At 40.4% G+C, this 21,035-nt stretch overlaps 1 protein-coding gene across 2 annotated transcripts in view; it reads left to right on the top strand.

The window, feature by feature from the left end:
• The first annotated feature begins 3,997 nt into the window (after window positions 1–3,997).
• Ranbp3l (RAN binding protein 3 like) overlaps window positions 3,998–21,035 on the top strand; it is a 50,050-nt gene continuing 33,012 nt past the window's right edge. Inside the window, exon 1 of one of the 2 annotated variants that reach the window (XM_006994715.4) lies at window positions 3,998–4,588. In XM_006994715.4, coding sequence (XP_006994777.1) covers window positions 4,498–4,588 — 91 coding nt within the window. In that variant the 5' untranslated portion in view covers window positions 3,998–4,497. The remainder of the gene's footprint in view (window positions 4,589–21,035) is intronic. The other variant, XM_042261448.2, reaches the window with a different exon arrangement.

The following is a 21,035-nucleotide window of genomic DNA, read 5'->3' as shown; positions in this document are numbered from 1 at the left end:
ACTGAGTATGAGGAGAAATAGAGACAGAGAAGGAAGGGAAAGTAGATGGAACCAAAAAACCCAAATCACCCAATAAGGAAAGGAGTTATGAAGGGAGGGGGAACATCATTTGATTCACATTTTATTCTTATTAATGTAAACTTATATGGAATAACAAAAGTTTTCTTTTATGAAGGTTTATTTGCATATTTACCTTTAAAGAGCTCTGTTCTTTCCCGACTCATTCATTCATCATGGTAGCAGTGGACTCCAGCACCTGTAGACAATAGTCAGACTCCGGGAATCTGCTTATCCTTCCTGGAAGGTGGACATTATGGCACTAGAATGAAGTCAATGTATTTGGGGCATATTTTCCCCTAAAACAATAAAAATAAAACAGCCTCTCCTCCCACCCCGAACTCTGGTTTTATCTTGTTTTATTTTGACTTTGATCAAAAGACTTCAATAAAGATAGACAAAGTGTAAAGCTACAGGAGGTTAAATCTCACCACACAGCAATTTCACCCATAGGAGGACGATGAGGGAGCTTTCCCACCTCTGCAGATACAGACCATAAACGTTTCCTAAACTCACAAAAACTAGACTTGAAATCCTGTGGATCTCAGGTATCCCGAGGATGAGGTGATTTAGCTACCAGTCTTGGATTCTGCTGACCTCCAGAGGGAGCCCTGTAGCAGCCAGAGTGGTGCTCACCAGCCACAGAACAGACATTGCTTTGAACTGCCAGTGCAGTGTCTATGGAGTGAGAGAGATTTCTGAACAGTGAGCACCTTTCATAAGTAGGAGTTTGAAGGCATACCAGTGAAGCCTGATGAGCTTCTGGATAATAGGTATTCAAGTAAAACTGTGTCTAGTAAAGCCATGTGTTCACAGATGACAGTGGAATCCAGCCAACTGTATTACTTAGGAAACTCTATGAGCTAAAATCTTAGAGTAACATGACTCTAGCTAGACACAGCACACTTTCATGGCTATTTTATTTTATGGCATATGCCACTGTAAGATCCTGAAACTCAGAATTATCATCCACAATGTCTGTGGTCAGTATGTTAAACATGAATGATCTGAGAAGAAACTACTATTGGCTTACATACAGGAACAAGGGTTCTGTTCTTTAAAATCAATGGGAAGCCTAAAGCCTCAGCAGTAACCCATTGTTCCTCAACTATAACAGTCTTTCAAACATTCCTGGTTTTAGGAGATCCTATTGAGGCCAGACCAGGTTCTCTGGCTTTCATCCTTACAATCTGTTAGCAGTCTTTTATCCTGTCCTTTTAGGGTAAAAATGACAAAGGCCATACTATGGCTTTTTGTCACGTGACACCTTTCATCAGAGACTGTTAGAGCCAGAGGTGGTGAAGGAATACTAGGAAACAGTGTCTTGTGGACAGTACAGGGCAGGTGGCCATGTGAACTCACAGCAGAGTGATCTCAAGCCAGACCAAATCTCAGCGCTCATAGGGGAAGGTTGACATAAGTCCCACTCGTAGCCAAAGAACTACTGACAGCTGCTGGCTGCTGGGAGAGGGAGAATCAAGAGCATTGTCAGCACTTGGTTGACCATGCTGACTGGAAAGCCACACACCCAACAGTATACATGGCAGCACAAATAGCATGTGATGGGAACAAAAGAGGACCAGTTGGGTGGGTAGGGAAAGGGTGGATATGAAAGAAGGTGGGGGAGAGGGTGGGTAAGGTCAAAACTCATTGTATGGAATTCTCAAAACTAAAACTGATAACGTATCCATAGACTTGCTATTACAAGTATATTTGAAATAAGGCAAGCTACGGATTCAACAAGTAACTTACCTGAGGGCTAACGCCGAATGAATGCACTTCTGCTTTGCATACATGGCTCAATTAAGAGGAGAGAATTCTCCAGTGAACTCAGTACTATTTATAGTGTTCAACTGTACTGTCAACTCTAATCATAAGATACTAAATTTCCAAGTATCTCCCGTGATTGTGGGAGCTTACGGCTGCTTAGCTGTAACAACACACCACTCCACGCTACCCATTCGGAGAGCACAAAGATGCAGGTTTCCAGAAAGGAAGAAAAGGTAGGATAGAGAAGGAAGTCTGTGGGGGTCTGGGGGAATGCTCCCACGGTAAGTACTTGCTGCCCAAACATTGCAGCATGAGTTTGGATCTTCACCTGGTCCTGGCCAAACACATCTATGTCAGTGCTGGAGGCAAGGAGAGATGGATCCCTGTGGCTTGCGGGCCAGCCAGTCTAGCCAATACAGTGAGTCTAAGGTTCACTGAGAGAACCTGTCTCAAAATATAAGGCGGACAGTAACAGGAGAAGACATTTGAAATCAATCTGGCCTCTACATGCATGCCACACGCCACACACACACACACATACAAAATCAGTGTTATTCTTTGAAGTAAGGGAGTCACAGAAAAGGAAAACAACCTTTACAGTATTACAGCATATTATTTAATCAAATTGTAAATAAAAACACCAATGATTATTCTGTTTCTTGACCTAAACAACTTGGCCATTCCAATGTCTTGCTTTTCCTTATAAGCAAAAAGCACAACAAAGCATGGTTGTTATGAAGTAACATAACTTGGTGGGTGTTTCTAAAAAGTGAGTAAGGGGGGTGGCTGTGACTCTGCGTCTCTGGGATGCTTTATTCACTCTGGTCACATGTAGAACTAAGCCACGCTGGGTTTACTCCAGTGGGTTCTAGAAACCCAGTTCCACAAGAGCAGAAGTGTAACAGCATTCTGGGTAAGAGCTCAGACATCCCTTTGATGCAGATGATTGGTCACAGGGACACTGCCCAGGACTGCACAGTGATACCCAAAGCAGACCCTTAAGGGTCCTCAGCATCTGCCCTATTCTCTAACATGGTCACTCTTGAAACAGGCCTACAGGAAAGCTGTAGTCAGTTAAAGAAGGAGAAAACCAGCTCTGCTTAAGAGCCTTGCTTCTTTATCTGGAATGGAAGAATTAAGAAATACATTTGTGTGTGTATGTGTGGTGTGTGTGTGTGTGTGTGTGTGTGTGTGTGTGTGTGTGCATGTGTGTGCATGCATGTACAGGTGCATGTATGTGTATAGATTCCATACTTAACCTTATAGCCCAGGTTGTGCAGCTGGGCCCAGGAATCTGCATCTCCAAGTCTCTATCTTTATGACCACGCTACCAAATAAAAAACAAAATATAGTACAAAAGTTTCACTTTTATTAGTCATAGGAATTTTAAAAAGGGAAATCATATATTTCATGAGTTTTTAGGAACCAGTATATGCTTGGGGAAATTATGAATTCCCTCATTATTAAAAAAAAAAAAAAAAAAAAAAACAGCGAGAGACATAATTCCCCTGGCCCCAGATATCATGAGGAAGTAACCTTATTAGGGTGTTTAATACCAGTTTCCAAACATGAGCAGAAAGCCTCAGCATCCAGACAGCTCTGGCCTGCTGGATTCTGCCTGCCTACTTTCTGACTCTATGAGGAGTGAATGCTGCAGGACAGGACCTACGGCATTCATCGGGACTTCGTTGAGTCTAAGGTGTTTGGGGTGAACTGCAACTCCCAAGAAAGCTCGCGAGCAGCCACAGCAGTGGAGGCTGTACTGCGAAGCAAAGGTAAGCTTCTGGGCAGTGTTTCGTATGTTTATTTTTTCTTGCAGAACTCTAAATAGTTGCTTTGGCCCCATAGCTGCCCTCGCCTGGAGCCTCAGAGCTGTTTACAGAATCCAGGAGCTGCAGCAGTACATTTCCATGAGCTCATGACCAAGCCCCAGCCATACCTTTTCCCGTTTAACATGTGCCCGAGAATATCCACGCCACTCAAGCCCCGCTTTGGGCTTGTGCTTTAACCACAGAGCAGCAGAAGTCAGATGGTTAATTACCCCGCTCTCGAGGCTTCTTTACAATCCCTGCTTTGGTCACTAACTACGTTAAAGCAATCGGAAGGCCTTGTCTTGCCTGTCTCTTTATGCTAATTAGCTAGTTCTCTGGGCTCCTCCCCCTGCAGCCTCCCTTAAGAACTGTGCACATCCAGCTGTCTCAGGGTAAACTCGGACCAAGCAGAGAAACCTTGACTGAATCCTGCGGTACTTTTTCCCTCTGCAATGGGTTTCTCCAGGAGTCCTCTTTGTGCTTGAGGGACTGGACTCCAGATCAGAAAAGAAAGCGAAAATGGCTAAAACTGACCGAGAGAGATAGTTTTTGTAGGATTTTACATTATAAAAGGAGAAAGTCTTCAGGGTGTTTTGAAGCAATGAACGAAGTCTTGTTTCTAGCCAAATAAGTTGGCATCTCTGTAGGCAGGAGACGTAACACTGGTAAATCTTTACTGCAGGGTTCTTAACCAGGGGGAGCTCCGTCATGTTCTTCGAGGAGTAAATGTTTTACATGCGAGGCGAGATCTGCGTGTGCCTCGGTGTTCTTTCCAAGTGACTTCTGGAGACAGTTTTAGATGATTGGCTAAGACAAAATGCCCTAGTGTGCCCCGAGCCACAGCCAGATTGTTGGTGCCATGTCTACCACCCAGAGGAAAGACGACAGCCCCCTGCTCACCGGTTTGGGCACGTGTCAGCTGAAGGCGCAGGAGGACCAGCAACAGCAAGGTGGGTCTAGAGAGCTATGTCCTGTGTTCTGTGACTTTCTGGCCATTTGCGTGTCTGGGGAAAGGGTGGGCTGGGGAAGCACTTGGGAAGCTCTGATTAAAAGATGTATTTTTATATTTTTGGTTGTGAGCCTAGCCTTTAACGGCTGAGCCATCTCTCTTTAGTCGGGCGGTGCTCACCTTTAATCCCAGCACTCGGGAGGCAGAGCCAGGCGGATCTCTGTGAGTTCAAGGCCAGCCTGGGGTACATACAGAGTGAGTTCCAGGAAAGGAGCAAAGCTACACCCTGTCTCGAAAAACCAAAAAAAAAAAAAAAAAAAAAAGTTTTTTAAACTCTGCGGTGACGAAGAATTATCAATGGTTAGAAGATTATCAAGAATACATATTCCTTGGAAACATGTACTGAAACTTCTAGCCATTGTCAGCTGTGTAGAGTGTGATAGAATGTATATAACTAAAAACACCCATTGGGGCAAGGCTGACTTGGCTACTGGAGGAATTTGGTGGAGAACAGTTTTGCTAGCCTGGAACTATTTCCCATGTCCTAACCACTGGTAAGGGCTTTGTTTGAATCTAGCTTTTTTTTGTGAACTTCTGACTCATTCATTTGTGGAAATATATATTTTTGACACTCATTTTTTTATAGTCCCAAAAGAGCTGGAACAGACAGTGTGGCATTTCACTTGATGAGCATCTCACCTCCACACCTCATAGCTTTTTCATGACTAAACTCTAAAAGCATTTCAGATTGACTACTCGACCAGCAGATGATTGATAGGAATAGACCAACTATTACCCCAGTTCATTGTTAAGGACAGCAGAAGACACTTGTGGGCAAAGCCTGTGTACTGATGACATCATCACCCCCCACCCCAGAGGCAGTCAGTCATGGGTCTAGGATATATGGCACAAGAGCCCCTCATTTATTTCCCTGTAGACTCAGCTTTGGATTTCACTCTCACAGAGAGCAGCAGCTAATGAACTGAAACCTCCCATGTTCAAGGTGGCATCTGTGTGCTAACATTCAGTGAATGTCTCAAGCCACCTCCCTGCCAGAATCCTGAGATGAGCCAAGTGATCTCATGCCACACAGGGCTTAATACAGCATGGCTAGGAGAGGATTCCTGCAAAATGACTACAGTGCCAACATTTCAGAACATGCTACACCATCCAGGTTAAAATAAATAGCTTTGAACCAATAGCCTTAGACAGCACTATACACATTGCTCCTATGTTACTAGAAAATCTTAGTTTATCATGGTTTTGTCCATGTCTTTATTTGTTGCTTTATTTTTACTTGAAATGTTTAAGACCTTACCTCTCCTCATCTAGATGTAATATTCATAATAGAAAAGTTGATGAGGGGAGCCTAAAGAAATCAGTTAAAAAAAAAATGGCCTGTAACTTTCTTTCTAAAGATAGGTGCTATGAATATTATAATAGACAGTCTAGCCCTTTTTTTTCAGTGTTTGTACTTGGATTGTTATTTTTCTTCTTTTTAAAAATAAAAAATAGACTTATTTGACACATAGTACTCTGTAAACTGCCTTTTAATTAACAGTATATGATGCCCAAATTCTCATGTCATTATATGCTCTCTAGAGTGTTAGTTTAGTGGTCAATGTTAGACATTTTTCACTAAAATTAACATTGTTAAATAAATACAAATTAGTAGTAATATCTGTGCATAGATGATTATTTTCTTTGGATAAATTCTTAGAGAACGATGTGTTTAAAAGATTATTGCAATTTTTAAACATTTTTTTTTCTGGCCAAGTGGTTTTCCACTCTGCAGGATTGAATGAAAGTATGTTCTCAGTAGTCCTGGGCATTAATTTTAAAATTTGTTTCCAATTTTATAAGTAGAAAATAATATCCCACTGTTGTTTTAATTTAAGGAAGGCTGCCTTAATGATTTCTCCTTTCCTGGCCTTATCCAGAGAAGGCTGGAAATATCATTACGATGACACACTTCCCAAAATACCAAGAAGGCTAGCAGCCTGCTCCTGTTTTCTCAGCCTGAAACTCTTTGCTCGGAATGTTTTGAAAGCAACCATATTCTTCTGTGGCCAGCTCTCAAAATATCTGCCCACAGAAAACCATAATCCATAAAGTTGTGAGGCACTCTAATGAAGCCCAGACTGGCCATTGAGTGCCACCAGGAATGTCATCTAGAGGTCTGAGCTGACAAGAAACACTGTTGAATGCGGTTCCAGTTCCCAGAACCTGCAAGTTTCCCTGTATTGCAGTCTTGGGGTGTAAATTGCTCATTCAGTGTGGTTGCAGTGGCTTTTCCCAAGAGCTATGTTTGCACCTTGCTATTTATGCAAAGTTCAGCAAAGGTCCATGGAAGCAAAGCCATTGCCTCAGAGTGACGCCTGGCTACAGATTTGTACACCGGCTCCCTGAGAGTCCATGCCTGTGGCCTCACTTCAGCCAGGTTGATCTTCTAGCTCTTTCATCTACCGTGTGGACTATGATTTACTAACATGTAACTGCACTGAAGCATGACCAGCTTTAGTATACTTTCGTATTTCTAGCCTTCCATACAGTGTGCGAATATATTCTATTTTAAATCTGGTAATTGAGTCTTTCTGTCTAGTCACTCATGAAAATGTACTGTTTTGGATGACTGCAGAGATAAAAGTTATTTATTCTTTGACTATTTAGGCAACAACTGTGCAAAGCATTGTGTCAGATGCCGGATAGATAAATGAGCTAAGCCAATTCAGCTACAGTTTCCTGTCCACCCCAACTTGATTCTCAATGGCAACGACACTACATTTGTCCAGAACAAAAATTGAGCACCTTCCTCTTTCTTCTTCCTTTTGTCTCACAGCTTCTTCTATGCTAATTTTAATCCATTTATCTGTAATATCAACCACATTGGTAAATACCAATGTTTATATCTGTGAGGTTCACTATGAATTACAGATATTAAGCAAACAACCATCCTTGTGTTTTCTAGCACTTTAAAATTTACAAATGACTTCATATATATTCCCATTTAATGCAAGCAGCAAACATGCAAAATAGTGTGCTAGTCGGGGTGAGAGAGAGAAAAATTATAGATACTGGCAAGTCCAGGTATAAGCCTGAGCCCAAGCAGAGAGAGATGATGTTCCAGTTAATGTCTGTTCCTTGTTGTTCAGGGGAGAGCAATCTTTTGTTTTATTCAAGCCTTAAGCTGACTGGGGGAAGCCTGCTCACATTGTGGAGAGCCATTTACTTAACCACACATTTTAATGTCACTCAAAGCACTGTAGACATGTTGATCAACTATCTTGGTACTGTAGCCCAGCCAAGTTGGCACAAAACATGGTCTACTAAAAACCAGAATACTACCTCATTTTAAAATTGTGTAGAAAGACTCTTCAAGGTTAAATTACTTTTCTATGGTTATATAATAATTAAGGACTATTTTAAATGTTATTTTTGTCTTATGTAATTGTTTTTACGAAGTGTGTGCTTTAGTATTACAATATTTGATCTTCTTTCATAGGTTCATATCAAAGAAACTTTCCCACAAGTATTCAAAATGCCTTGGAATGCCTCTTGATTTTCTTTGTGTGTTTTGATACCAGTTTTCTGACATCAATTCTTTGAGGATCCTGTGATTCAATCCAGTTCTGACACTATGGAGAATTAGCAAAGACTCCACAAGTTAATCACATAAGCTCACAAGAATAACCCGTTTCAGACACCCATCACTAATGTCAGGAGTCTGCAAGCTGCTTACACCTCTGCCAGCTCAAGCACAAATTCAAAATTTCCCAACACTCTCCCAGACTTGATATTTCCCTGGGATGGCTCACAGAATTCTGTGTTGCTCTGCTTGTGATCACGATTTCATTATGGAGGATGTAGATGATTAACCAAGTTAGAGACCAACTCAAGGTCTGGGAGGATTATGAGCATAGGAGTTGGTCTCTATGGAGTCAGGGTGTGCTTTACTCTCATATGTTGATATATTCATCAGCCAGGAGACTTCACTGGTCAGCGTTTGGTTTTTATATGAGTTTCATTATGTAGGTGTGATTGATGATGTCATTGATCATGTGACTGAACTCAGTTATGAGTCCTTCTCTACATCCCTTGGGTGAGCAGGAGCTGAGTAGTTCAACCCCCAACCATAGGCTTAGTCTATGATGTGGCCAGCCCTACCCTTAAAAATATCTAAGGGTCTACTATTGGTCACTTCATTCATATAAAAAAAGCACACTTATCACGCAGGAAATTCACAGCTTGTGAAGTTCTGTGAAAGGACTAGGGACAAAGAAAACATATATTTAATGTGTCCTATTTGGTAATTTTCTGGTTGTGCTTTATTCTCAACATAACTTATTCAGTTTCCTAAAAGTCAAAAATTGCAAGACATCCCAAGATGCCTGTTTTCTAATAAGAAACAGAAAAGGTGTGGATTCTGATGGGAGAGGAGGTGTGGAGAAACCAGGAGGATTTGGGGGAGGGGAAAACAAAATCAGAATATGTTGTATAAAAAAACCCTACTTTCAATGAAAGAAAAATATACAAAAAATGAATAGAGACCAACACTCTCAGCTTTGAATTCATAATCAACACATTTTAATTAATATCTACCATGGAGCAGGTGAGTATCTGACACTGAGAACACAAACACATTTTTCTCCTAAGGTTACTTTCAAACGTGGGTTTTCTGAGGAATTAAATATTAAGAATGGGGCAAATATTTTTCAACCCTTTGGATAGATTCAAAACCATAAAATACACATTACATTTGGATTATTGTAAATGAGCTATTTTCTTCAAATGTTTCCTGTAGCTATGTATGAATGCCCTTCATTTATTACCTAGGGAACTTATGAACTAAATGAAATAAACATACCTGCACAAAGAGAGACTTCAATAGTTACTGCATGATTATAAATATATAATTTCTTTTAGGTGAGGTTATCAGTAAACACTGTCATGGTTCTCCAAATAGATTTGTACTTTCTTTTGTGGTTCTGAAGCACTGATGCTGCATACACAGTGCGACATCGTATGAATGACATACAGTGTGACGTCATATGAATGCACACAGTGTGACATCTCATGAATGCCACACGGTGTGACGTCATATGAATGACACTGTGATGTTATATGGATGACATAGCATGGCGTCATATGAATTGAACAGTGTGATGTCATATGAATGCGTACAGTGTGACGTCATATGGATGACACTGTGGTGTCATATGGATGACACAGTGTGACATCATATGAATGACACACAGTCAAATGGACTCAGACCAAAGGTGCAAGATCTGTACTTACTTCTGTTTCTCTGCAACCAAAAGGAGCCTCGCAGAGGCTCAAATGACTTTTGTTCTAGCTTTGCAGTATTACTTGCATTTATAGCCACAAATTGATAAAGATAGGTATGGATTGCTTTTAAAGAGTTTGGAAAGGGAGAAGCTTTAAGCCTGAAAACTATCTGACTCTTGTGTTCAAGCTTGTACCTAATGTCGGGAATCCTTACCTTAATAAACTTCCCTGGTGGATGGTGGTGGTAAGTGATGGCTTAAAGATACAGTTTCTATTTTGTAAGGTAAAAAGAGTTCCGGAGGTGGGCTGAACATCAATATCAATATCATTAATTCTTCTGAACTGACTGCTTGCCACAAGGACAAACATTGTGGAAAGTATATTTTACTACATTTTTTAAAAAGCCACAGTTGCCCAAGGCCATATTAATTACGTATTTGAATATACACTTAAGAAAAACAAATAAACAAGTGTCCTTTGTTTTTCTAGTCTTGAGAATAAAGCATCAAGGCAGTAGTCTGTACATCCTTGGTTCTCAAAAGTTGTTTGTTTAAAAACAATAAAATTGATAATATTCTAATTAATGAAAAACTACAAAACTTATTACTAATACCATGAGTGCTAGAGAGGATATCGTCAGCACTTTAAAAAGGGGGGGGGGTAAACAAAAAATTCAACACTAATTGGGAAAATGAAAATCAAAATATTTAGAATAGAATTGAGCTTTCTGACCCTGATGACAGCAGCACATTTTTAAGATAAGCAAATATCAACAATTAATGCTGTTGGATAGTAGAAGACAAAGAACTGAGAGCACTCACCATTAACCACTTCTAGTCATCACAATGCTCAAGAGTCTAGCCAGTGTACTAAGTTTCTTTAGGAGAAATAAAAGGCTTACATATTAGAGAGAAAGTGCCTTTATTTAGAGATGACTGATAGAAAAATCCCAAAGAGAATCAAGAATATCAAGTCAACACACAACAAACTAAATTTTAATATATGTGTGTGTGTGTGTGTTCAAAACATTACAATATACACACTTGCATATTAAGTCAACAGAATATGCGTAAAATCTGTGCACTTAAACACGAGCAAGAGAAGCAATAGCTCACTGAATTATAAGAAATTCTCTATCCTTGGGGACTGGAGGGATGGCTGAATGGTAAGAGGGTTTGGTGTGCAAATATGAGCACTGAGTTCAGACCCTAGCACCCACATAAAAAGTGGGGGTGTGGCTTATAGGTGTACTTGTAGCACTAGTACTGTGGTGGGCAAAGAAAGGAGTACCCCTGGGTTTTCTGGCTACCAACTTAGCTCGGTGAGAGACCCTGTTTCAAGGGAGTAAAATCTCCCCCCTGACCCCCACACACACACACACAGAGAGAGAGAGAGAGAGAGAGAGAGAGAGAGAGAGAGAGAGAGAGAGAGAGAGAGAGAGAGAGAGAATCCTGAACTCATGAGTTGGAGGGCTTGATATTATTAAGGAACCAACCTTCCCCGACACTGATTTATGGAATCAATGCATTCTCACTGTAATTCCAGCAGCTTTTTGTTTTGTTTTTACTTGACAAGCTGGCTTAAAATTTATAAAAAAAAAAACATAAAGAATCCAGAATAGTTAATAAATCTTGAAGAAGACAACCTCTGATTCTGGATTTCTAGATGGTGTAATATTGGTTTAAGGATAGAAAAACAAATTTTGGGGGGCAGAATTGGGTATCTATCAATTAATACATTTTAAAATTTTGTATTTGTTTTGTTTGTGCATATGTGTGTGCATATGTGTGTGTGTGTGTGTGTGTGTGTGTGTGTGTTATGCATATGAGCACGCACATGTCATGGCTCACATGTGGAGGTCAGAGGATGACTGGTGGATGTCAGTTCTCTCCTTCCACCATGTGATTGGAATTGAACTCAAATCATCAGGCTTGGCAGCAAGCGCCTTCACCTGCTGTCAAAAACCAGATATAGGGCTGGTCTTTAACAAAGAGCCCAAATAACTCTAATAGGAGAAAAGGTAGTCTTTTCTGTAACAATTCTATAACAAATATGAAAACATATTACTAAAAACAAATTTCAAAACCCATTTTTCCAAAAAAGCTAGTTTGAGAAGGAGTGTGACTAAAACACAAAAGCTAAGTGTATAAAATTTCTAGATGAAAGTGTAAGAAAATATTCCTACCATTGGAATGGGCAGTTTTTGATGGCAGGCATGAAAATCACTAAGCTATAAAAGTATATAAATCAGATTACCAGCATTGAAAATATCTGTTGTTAAAAAGATATTACGAAGAAGGGAGGCTGGGAGAAAATGATTGTGTCACATATACATACAGCACTCTTACAACTCAAGAAAAATAATTTGATTTAAAATGTGGGCCAATGGTCTGACACATACTTCTAAAACAAAATGACCAATAAGTACATTAAAAATGCCCAACATTAAAGCAATGCAGAATAAATCCACCACAAGGCATCACTGTGCATCTGTGAGTGCCGTAGTTTGAATTTGGGATGTCATCACAGGTCTATGTGTTAATAGCTACTTAGCAGGTGTGGCACTCCTGGAGGCGTTGGAGTGAGGCCCATTGGAAAACCTCATGGCTGTGAGGCCCTTGGAGTTAATGGGTTTTCTGCCTTTTTCTCTTCTCTTTAAACTTTCTGATCGTGAACTTAGTGGCTTTGCTCCTCTATGCTCTCCCACTGCTGTCCACCACAGGCCCAGAACGATAGGATGAACCAACCACAAACTTAAACTTCCTAACTGTGAGTCAGAATACATTTCTCCTCTTTCTAAATGGGTTTTTGAAAATATTTTGTCACAGTATGGAAAGATGATTAATGTAACCATGGCAGTTAAAATTTAAACTACTGATGATACAATGTTTGAAAGAAGATGTGGAGAACTCTTGTGCATTGCTGTGAAGTAGCTTAACCAGTTTGAAAACTGAGTCGAATTTTGTTGTTGTTGTTGTTGTTTTGTTTTTAAAGTTAGCCCTATGAACCATCACTTCCACTGGGAAGTATGAAATGAATGAATGCACATAGCAGATTTTATTTATAAATGGCCGTACATAGATAAGCACACTGTGTGTATTCATAGGCTGGAATACCATTTAGTAGAAAGGAATGGATCACTGAAATAAGGTGAGTCCTGGAGAATGCTATTTTGAGTCAAAACAAACCAAACACCAAAAAGCATATGATGTTTTAGTCTAATTACATGAAATTCCAAAACAAAACTGGGCCACGGTGACAGAAACCACAACAGTTGTTCTCGAGGTAGGGAAAGTATTCAAACAGGATATGAAGGAACTTCTTGGGCAGTGGACATGTCTTACATCAGAATGGTTACTTGAGGATATACAGTTGTCAAAACTTAACCCATGCATTTTATTGTATGTGATTTACCCTTCTGTGTTCTTAAGTGTGAGATTGCTTGGGAGGCTTAGCTCTTTTAAGTTGCCTCCGGGCCTCCTTTGGCCACTTCAGCGGATAATGAATGGACTGGAGTGTCTTGGTGAATTTTAACTACTTGCCAAAGAAGCAAGAACGTAACAGTGGCCTGTTGGCAGTGTAGCTGCAGCTTGGCTCAGGGACTAGCAAGCCTTCAGTATGAAATAGGAGTCGTTAGCCTCTATGAGCTTAATAATTAGCACTACTTTGTGGTTTAAATGATCCCTGAGCTGAGAGCTCCCATATTAATAGCACAGTGGTGTAAAATTAGCAAATTAAAGAGATTAAGACGGATAGATTGAAATATGATAAAAATCACTATCTCACAGCTTGGGCTAGGGGTAGAGATTAGTGGTGGATTGTGTGATAAGCATGAACAAAGCATTAAATTTGACCCCCTGAACCCCGCAAAAATAGCTAGGGGGAGACCTTAGCATTTTGCTTTTTTAGGCCCCTGTCTGACATCGAACATCATTTAGAGTCAATGGTTTCCCTTTCCTCAAAATTCAGTTTTTTTTCTGTTAAACCCACGGTATCTTATAAACATTCTTGTAGTAAACAGCAAAAATGGACTATTTCATGAGCTCCTCCCCACCCCTCCCTCAAGTCCTTCCTCTTGCTTAAACTCATGAAGTGGTCCATTCATTCTATTAAATAGATGTTTTCTGGACCTCTGGCATGAAGTACGGTGTTGAGGTTCTAGAGGGCAAAGCTCTCAGAACTTCCTGCCCGCGCGGCACCACTTTCTAACAGGCCGAAAGGGCAGACGATGAAGAAAAGAAATAAAATATATGGTGTAAGTGGTTATGCTACAGACGGAGAAAACCTGAGTAGAAAGGACGGGGAGTGTCAATCGTGGAGGGTGCTCATTAGGAAATCGGGCAGGCCTCATTAGAGAAGAGGAATGTGCAGAGAGACCTGAGGCAGGACGTGAGGGAGGAAGCTGTGTGACGTGGGAGGGGGGCGGGCGGCACAGCCCTCGGGGTTACTCTGGCGCAAAGGCACAGGTGGACAGTGTGGCTGAAGTTTTCCTGCCTTGCCCACAGTCAGGACAAATCTTTGTCACCCGCCAGTCCCACGGCCGCTCAGACCCAACCAAGTAAACACAGAGACTTATATTGCTTACAAACTGTATGGCCGTGGCAGGCTTCTTGCTAACTGTTCTTATAGCTTAAATTAATCCATTTCCATAAATCTATACCTTGCCATGTGGCTTGTGCCTTACCGGCATCTTCACATGCTGTTTGTCTTGGAGGCGGCTGGCAGTGACTCCTTTTGCCATCCTGTTCTTTCTTTTCTCCTCTCTGTTAGTCCTGCCTATACTTCCTGCCCAGCCACTGGCCAATCAGTGTATTGACCAATCAGAGTAATTTGACATACAGACCATCCCACAGCAGGGGAGGCTCATGAGTTAGACTCTGCGTGTGATTTTGGTCCTTGACTTGCTTGCTTTAGTGCAACGTCACTCCACGGTTCCCTTCATGTACAAGGATGACTATCTACACACCCATGATAAATTCTTATTATGAGTTAAACATGGTGCAGGGTTAAAACCATAAAACACAAAACAGAATACTCACAACGATGTTGGAGAATAACTTGGGGGCTGTTATATAACAGTGTGTGAGTTGGTGGTTCCCAAACTTGGGGTTGCACCTAGCACTTGAGAACCAGAGGCAGGATTACAAATTCCAGGCTAGTCTGGGCTATAAAGCAAGACTTTGTCTCAAAAACTAACCAACCAACCATCAAATAAGTACAGTTGCTGAAAGTTTCTAAGTGGTGACTTTCCAAGTAGAATGTCTGTAGGGACTGATGGGACTGAGAATTTTCCTTTCTAACATGTTCTCATCTGCCGTTTGTGGCTGCCATGGGTCACTGGGTACCAGTGCTTTGGAAGGACCAAAAGAAGCCTGAGTTGGCTTAGGTTAGTGTTAAGGATCCAGTGAGAGCTGAGAGAAGGGATGGAGAGCACTTATATAAGATCTTTGGTTTTGACTCTGCATGAGATGGGAGTGACTACACACTAATTTGGGCTTTTTGATCATTTATAGCTTTGGCATTTTTGTGGAGAGGTAACCACCAAAAAGTTAGAGATGGGGTAAAAATTGTTATGCCCCGATGTAGCATGAATCTTAAAGAGTCTTATTAATAAAACAAACCCGGAGCCAAGCATTGGGGTGAACACTGGAAGATTAGAGAGACCGAACAGGCCACAGCTAACCTCACCTGGCCAACTTCTCAGATGATCCTGTTTCCTCAGACTGGAAGCCTGAGTCCTCATCCAGAATGAATCTCAGCTGAACTACTGCTCAAAAGCCTAAAAGCTTAACCACCAAAAGCTTCTAGTTTCTGATTTTCATGCCTTATATACCTTTCTGCTTTCTGTCATCACTTCCTGGGATTAAAGGCTCACTTCCTGGGATTAAAGGCATGAATCACTATGCCTGGCTGTTTCCAGTGTGGCTTTAAACTCACAGAGATCCGGATGGATCTCTGCCTTAGGAATGCTAGGATTAAAGGTGTGTGTGCCACCATTTTCTGGCCTCTTTATCTAGTGGCTGTTATGTTCTCTGACCCCAGATAAGTTTATTAGGGTGCACAATATTTTGGGGAATACGGTATCACCACACCCTGACAATTGCATTGTTGTGTTAAAAAACATAAGTTTTAGGCCAAGCTCTTTTGAGTGGACAGGCACTTAATAAGCAAATATTTATGTGAAAACAAGCATGATGTTCCAAACTTTCTTTGTTTTTAGTAATCTGATTACATCTTTCCTACCAAGTTTGCTTAGATGAAACAGCATTCTGCAGACAGTGTTCTGTGTAGTCAGTTAGTAGCTAGGAATTCTTCTGTTCACTAATGGACACTGGACCTTCAGTAAAAAACACTGGACACTGAACACTGAACTTGGGTACAGACCGTGTGCCTTGCCAGATTCTTCTATCCATTTGTGCAAGACTAGGAGGCACTCCTAAAATATTTTAGATAATCCAAGGTTCTTGAATGTCAATAATTTCACTAAAAATCTATTTCTGATGCTAACTGCAATAACTCTCACATTTTTTGATATTGAGATAGATAAGTGAGGAGCTATTAGTGAGAGTTTCATGGTGTTGAAAACAGCCCCTTGGGTATGAATACCCAAGTAAGTCATCAGATACCACCAAAGGTAGTGAACTTTGGCTAGCTTTCATGGGTAAATCATAAACCTTTGCTCATGTCTTCTGTAGCCAGTTGTGTCATAGGGAAAAGTGCATTCTCATGGGTTCTTCAGTCAGGCATATATGTGTGTATACACACACACACACACACACACACACACAGAGTGATAAAGTATGCATAGCACTCAGAGGCAGAGTCTGGCGGCTGGTCCCATGGGATGAAGAGGCAAGACCTCGACATATGTAATGTGTGTGCTGCCACAGTGGCTAGGGAAGGTGCTACTAATCTAACTGCAATCCTTATCATCTGTTCTGTGTTATGTGAGGGTGATACTTTCCAACAAGGACTTACAAGAGCCTGTGGTTTGAGGACAATCACATGAAGTAACTAATGTTCGACAACTTTTTTGAGAGCAGAGAAGTAGGTTTGTATCTTAGACCATGCCACAGCATTAACATACCACTCAGAAACAAATTGTGTTTATGGAGCATTTGTTAGATGCCAGACACCACTAAGCACTTCATGTGTTTCTTTCATTACAAAAGGTAGCTAAGATAACTCTGAGTCAGGCCTGAGTCTGGGTTGACTGAGTCACTCCCAGTGCCTGTTATATACTCAGATAAATTTGTGAAAGAGCTGCCCTGGTGGCTGGTGCCCTTGAACTCAATTTGTGATTTGGTTGCTTCAAATAGGCCGTAACTAAGTCACCAATTAAATTCTATATGGATTTTGAATCACATCCAATAGATATCAGGGGGCTAATTTTTAGTCTAAACAAAACCAGTAAGAAAATGTAGCTATATCAGTGCAAACCTATAGACCCTAAACTAGCAACCTATTGGCCAGGCTAGCAGTTTTATCTGATGCTGAGAACCCATGTCTTTTATATCTTACGAAGTATTAAGCAATGTAATGCACCATTTTTTAAATTTTTTTATAAACTGGGCTGAAATGGCTTGAGAGAAATGGTTTGGGTTGTTGGCTATTCAAAGCTACAAATTGAAAAGGGGCTAAATAATGGTCATTATTATAATTCACCTTTTGTTTTTGACAATACTAAAGACCGAACCCAGAGTCTCACACACGCTAGGCAAGTGCTCTACTCCAGAGCTACAGTCCCAGGCCCAGCTTTCTTTTTTAATTTAAACAGGAGACTACGTTTCAAATGTTGGGTCAGCTATTGTATTAAATCATTAACTTGACCTGAAATCTTAATCAACATTTTGGCAAAGGAAGTTTCACACCCCAGTTGTTTTTTAATGAAGTTGATGGGCAAATCTAGCAAAATACCCAAAAGTCAGGATTTAAAATGCACTAAAAATTGTATTCATTGTAAAGCTGCATTCCTTCTACCCAGTGATCAGATACCTCACAGCGGGGGATGGCAACTGACAACCAAAAGGTCATAGGAATATGATCTAGACTTTCAACCAGGGACAATGACCTGAAGGGATTTGTACAATGACCTGCTGAAGTAATTGGCATCAAATCTTCTCTTGTTCCAAAATCACTTGCAAGAAGCTAGGATACAGTGGGCATGGTGACACATGCTTATGATCCAAGCTGCTCCAGAGACTGAAGCAAAAGAGTCACCAAGCTCAAAGTCTGCCTGGCCTAAGACCAATTTCTGTCAAGGGCAGCCTGGGCAACATAGTGAGATCTTGTCTCCAAGTGAAAAATGAAAAAAGAGGACTTCAAACACATCTAAGTGGAAGAGCACTTACCTAGCAAGCATGAGGGCCGTGGGGTAAATCCACAGAATGGTCAACCAAAAAGCACACGAGTTCTAAAAGGGGTAGGGACATTGCCATGTAAGGAGAAAGAGCAAAAACAGGAAAAAGTCTGAAAATGTTAGAAGTAGACCATTTTGATTTTGGGTTGGCTGTGCTATCCTTTAGTCATCTGTAGAGAAACATGGTTGTAGGTAGAGATGTGTGTGTGTGTGTGTGTGTGTGTGTGTGTGTGTGTGTGTGTGTGCGCATGCTCGTGTGCATGTGTTCATAAGCTGCCACAGGCAAAACACATACTAGCACTACTGACTATGAATTCTGTTTATTTCACAAGACAACTTTCCTTCAAGGTGCCTCAGTCTCAAATATGGGTAGAGTTAAGGTATTTTCCACTGTTTTTCTTTTTGAGAAAGGAATTAAGTTAAGGAGAGTGGCTATTTGGATTGTGAAGAAACAACTAAGGTCTGGAGGGAGTTTTAGAAAACAAGCGTAGCTACAAATTTAAAGATGCAAAAAAATCTTGAAGACAAATCTAAAAAGCATCATTGCAGACACATGAAACTTCTTCCTCCCTGTGTGAACAATTCTCTCTCTTTCAGCCTTAAGCTTAAAAGACTGTTATTGTCCTTGATCATAGCATACAATTAACCCTTAAAAATTAATAAATCAATTTTCTAAATAGTTCATTCAAGTGATTGGCATCCATAAGTCAGTGAGTCTCAAGGTTTCAAAGATCACTTAGTCCCACTGACATTATACACCACAAGTCTTAAACTAGAACTGTGCTCAAGGTCAGTGGCTAGGACAAAGAACCTCATCTTGGTACAGCTGTGTAAGAGCTGCCACCTCATAGTGATAGAGAATTTAAGGTGCGGTAACTGCAGACTTATTTCATTTGAAAATACCAGAGTCATAAGGGACCAGTGTGTGGCTCAGTAGTTACACTAGCCTAGAATGCCTAAGGCCTTAGGTTCAATCACCAACACTGCATACATAGAAGAAGAAAATAGACCTGACATATAATAATTCTAACATTAAACATGTATATAAAGCTATGAGTGTGTAAGAGTGGGTGGGGGAAGAAATGGCAAGAGAAGGTGGGAGATTAGTGAGGGCATGTAGACATTAGAAGTATGGAGCCAAATGCATCAAAGAAATGAGGAAGAGGAAAACAGGGAGATGTTGATTTAAATATCCATCAATGAACAAATAGATTAAAAATGCAATGTGTGTAATATAATATAGTATAGTTAATGCCATTTTATACCTCTAAAATAAAGTTGTAAATGCTCTGTGTACTTCATCACCTCTGAGAGAGAAAGGTAGATAGATAGGTAGATAGGTAGATAAATAGATGATAGATAGATAGATAGATAGATAGATAGATAGAAAGAAAGATAGATAAATGGATGGATGGATGATAGATAGATAAATAAATAGATAGATAGATAGATAGATAGATAGATAGATAGATAGATAGATAGATAGATAATAGAGAATTGATCATTATTCAACCTTTGCTGCTACATGGATGAAGACATTATGCTAGATGAAATAAGTTAGATTAAAAAGACAGGTATAGGGTCAGAGAGATGGCTCAGCAGGTAAAGACATCTGCCACCACGTCTGATGACCTAAATTCCCCTTCTGGAACCCTCATGGTAGAAAAAGAGAACCATCTCCCCCAAGTTGCCCTGACCTGACCTCCATGTGTACAATGTGGTATACACACACACACACACACACACACACACACACACACACACACACACACACACTGTAATTTCAAATACAAATATTGGCAAATTTAAAAGACAAATATTGAATGTCCCACTTCTATGAAGTATGGAAATATCAAAGACAGAAGATAAATAGTGGTTTCCAGGGCTGGGGAGTGGGGTATGAAATGAGGCATTACTGTCAAATGCAAGGTCTCCAGTAAAGGATGAGAGCGAAGCTCTGTGGATAGGGTTATGGTGATCCTTATACAATGATGTGAGTGCAGTTAATGCCATTTTGTATCCTTAAAATGTTAAAGTGGTCAATGTTTTTACTTTACCACTTAGAAAAGTGAAAAAGTCATGCAATTAGCATGACTTTTCCAATCCTCCAAGCTTGATTTATTCTGAGACTCCTATGATTATGAGATATTACATTTGAAGGGCCATTTTCAACTCTCCTGAGAAAACATCAGGTCACAAACATTTTAAGGGTGAAATTTGTTCTCCTACTTCTGTATTATTATATTGTGATGAACAGAGTGTTTGCAGTGAGTATACAGATTGCTCTCTACCCTTTACGCCCTAATTCTGTCCTAGTGTGTATGTTATTTGTACAGAACAATCTAGAGCAAGCAGAACATTATCTCTGAGGTTAGGTGAGCCTTCCCATCCAGGAGCAGACTGTGCCTAGACTTCCTGTATGCTCCCAAGAGGACAGGGACTGAAGCCTTCTGGGTTTGTGAAGCTGGATGGCAGATTGGCTTCCTTTTTGTTGGCTAGGTCTGCAAGGACCAACCACAGTAGAACACTTGGTTATTCCTGTGGAAATGGGGGAGCAGGGAGTCTATCTCGCTCAAAAACTCAGACAGAGATGGGCGGGTTTTAGAAACTGGAGAAAGTCACATTTATTATTTTCATCCTGATTGTGTTTTGTGAACCATGAAGGAATTTAAAAACAGTGTTATCTCTCTGCTGAAATGGAAGGATATAAGTTTATCTGAATTCAATGCATGAATATATAGTAGTCTTTTAGAATAGTGATTTAATTCTTAGGAAGAAAATACTTTTGCATCAAAATTACCTG

Source organism: Peromyscus maniculatus, chromosome 15 (assembly GCF_049852395.1).
Source record: "Peromyscus maniculatus bairdii isolate BWxNUB_F1_BW_parent chromosome 15, HU_Pman_BW_mat_3.1, whole genome shotgun sequence".
NCBI classification, from domain to species: Eukaryota; Metazoa; Chordata; class Mammalia; order Rodentia; family Cricetidae; genus Peromyscus; species Peromyscus maniculatus.
The sequence above is the reverse complement of the archived record's forward strand: the minus strand, read 5'-3'. Positions and strand labels throughout refer to the sequence as shown.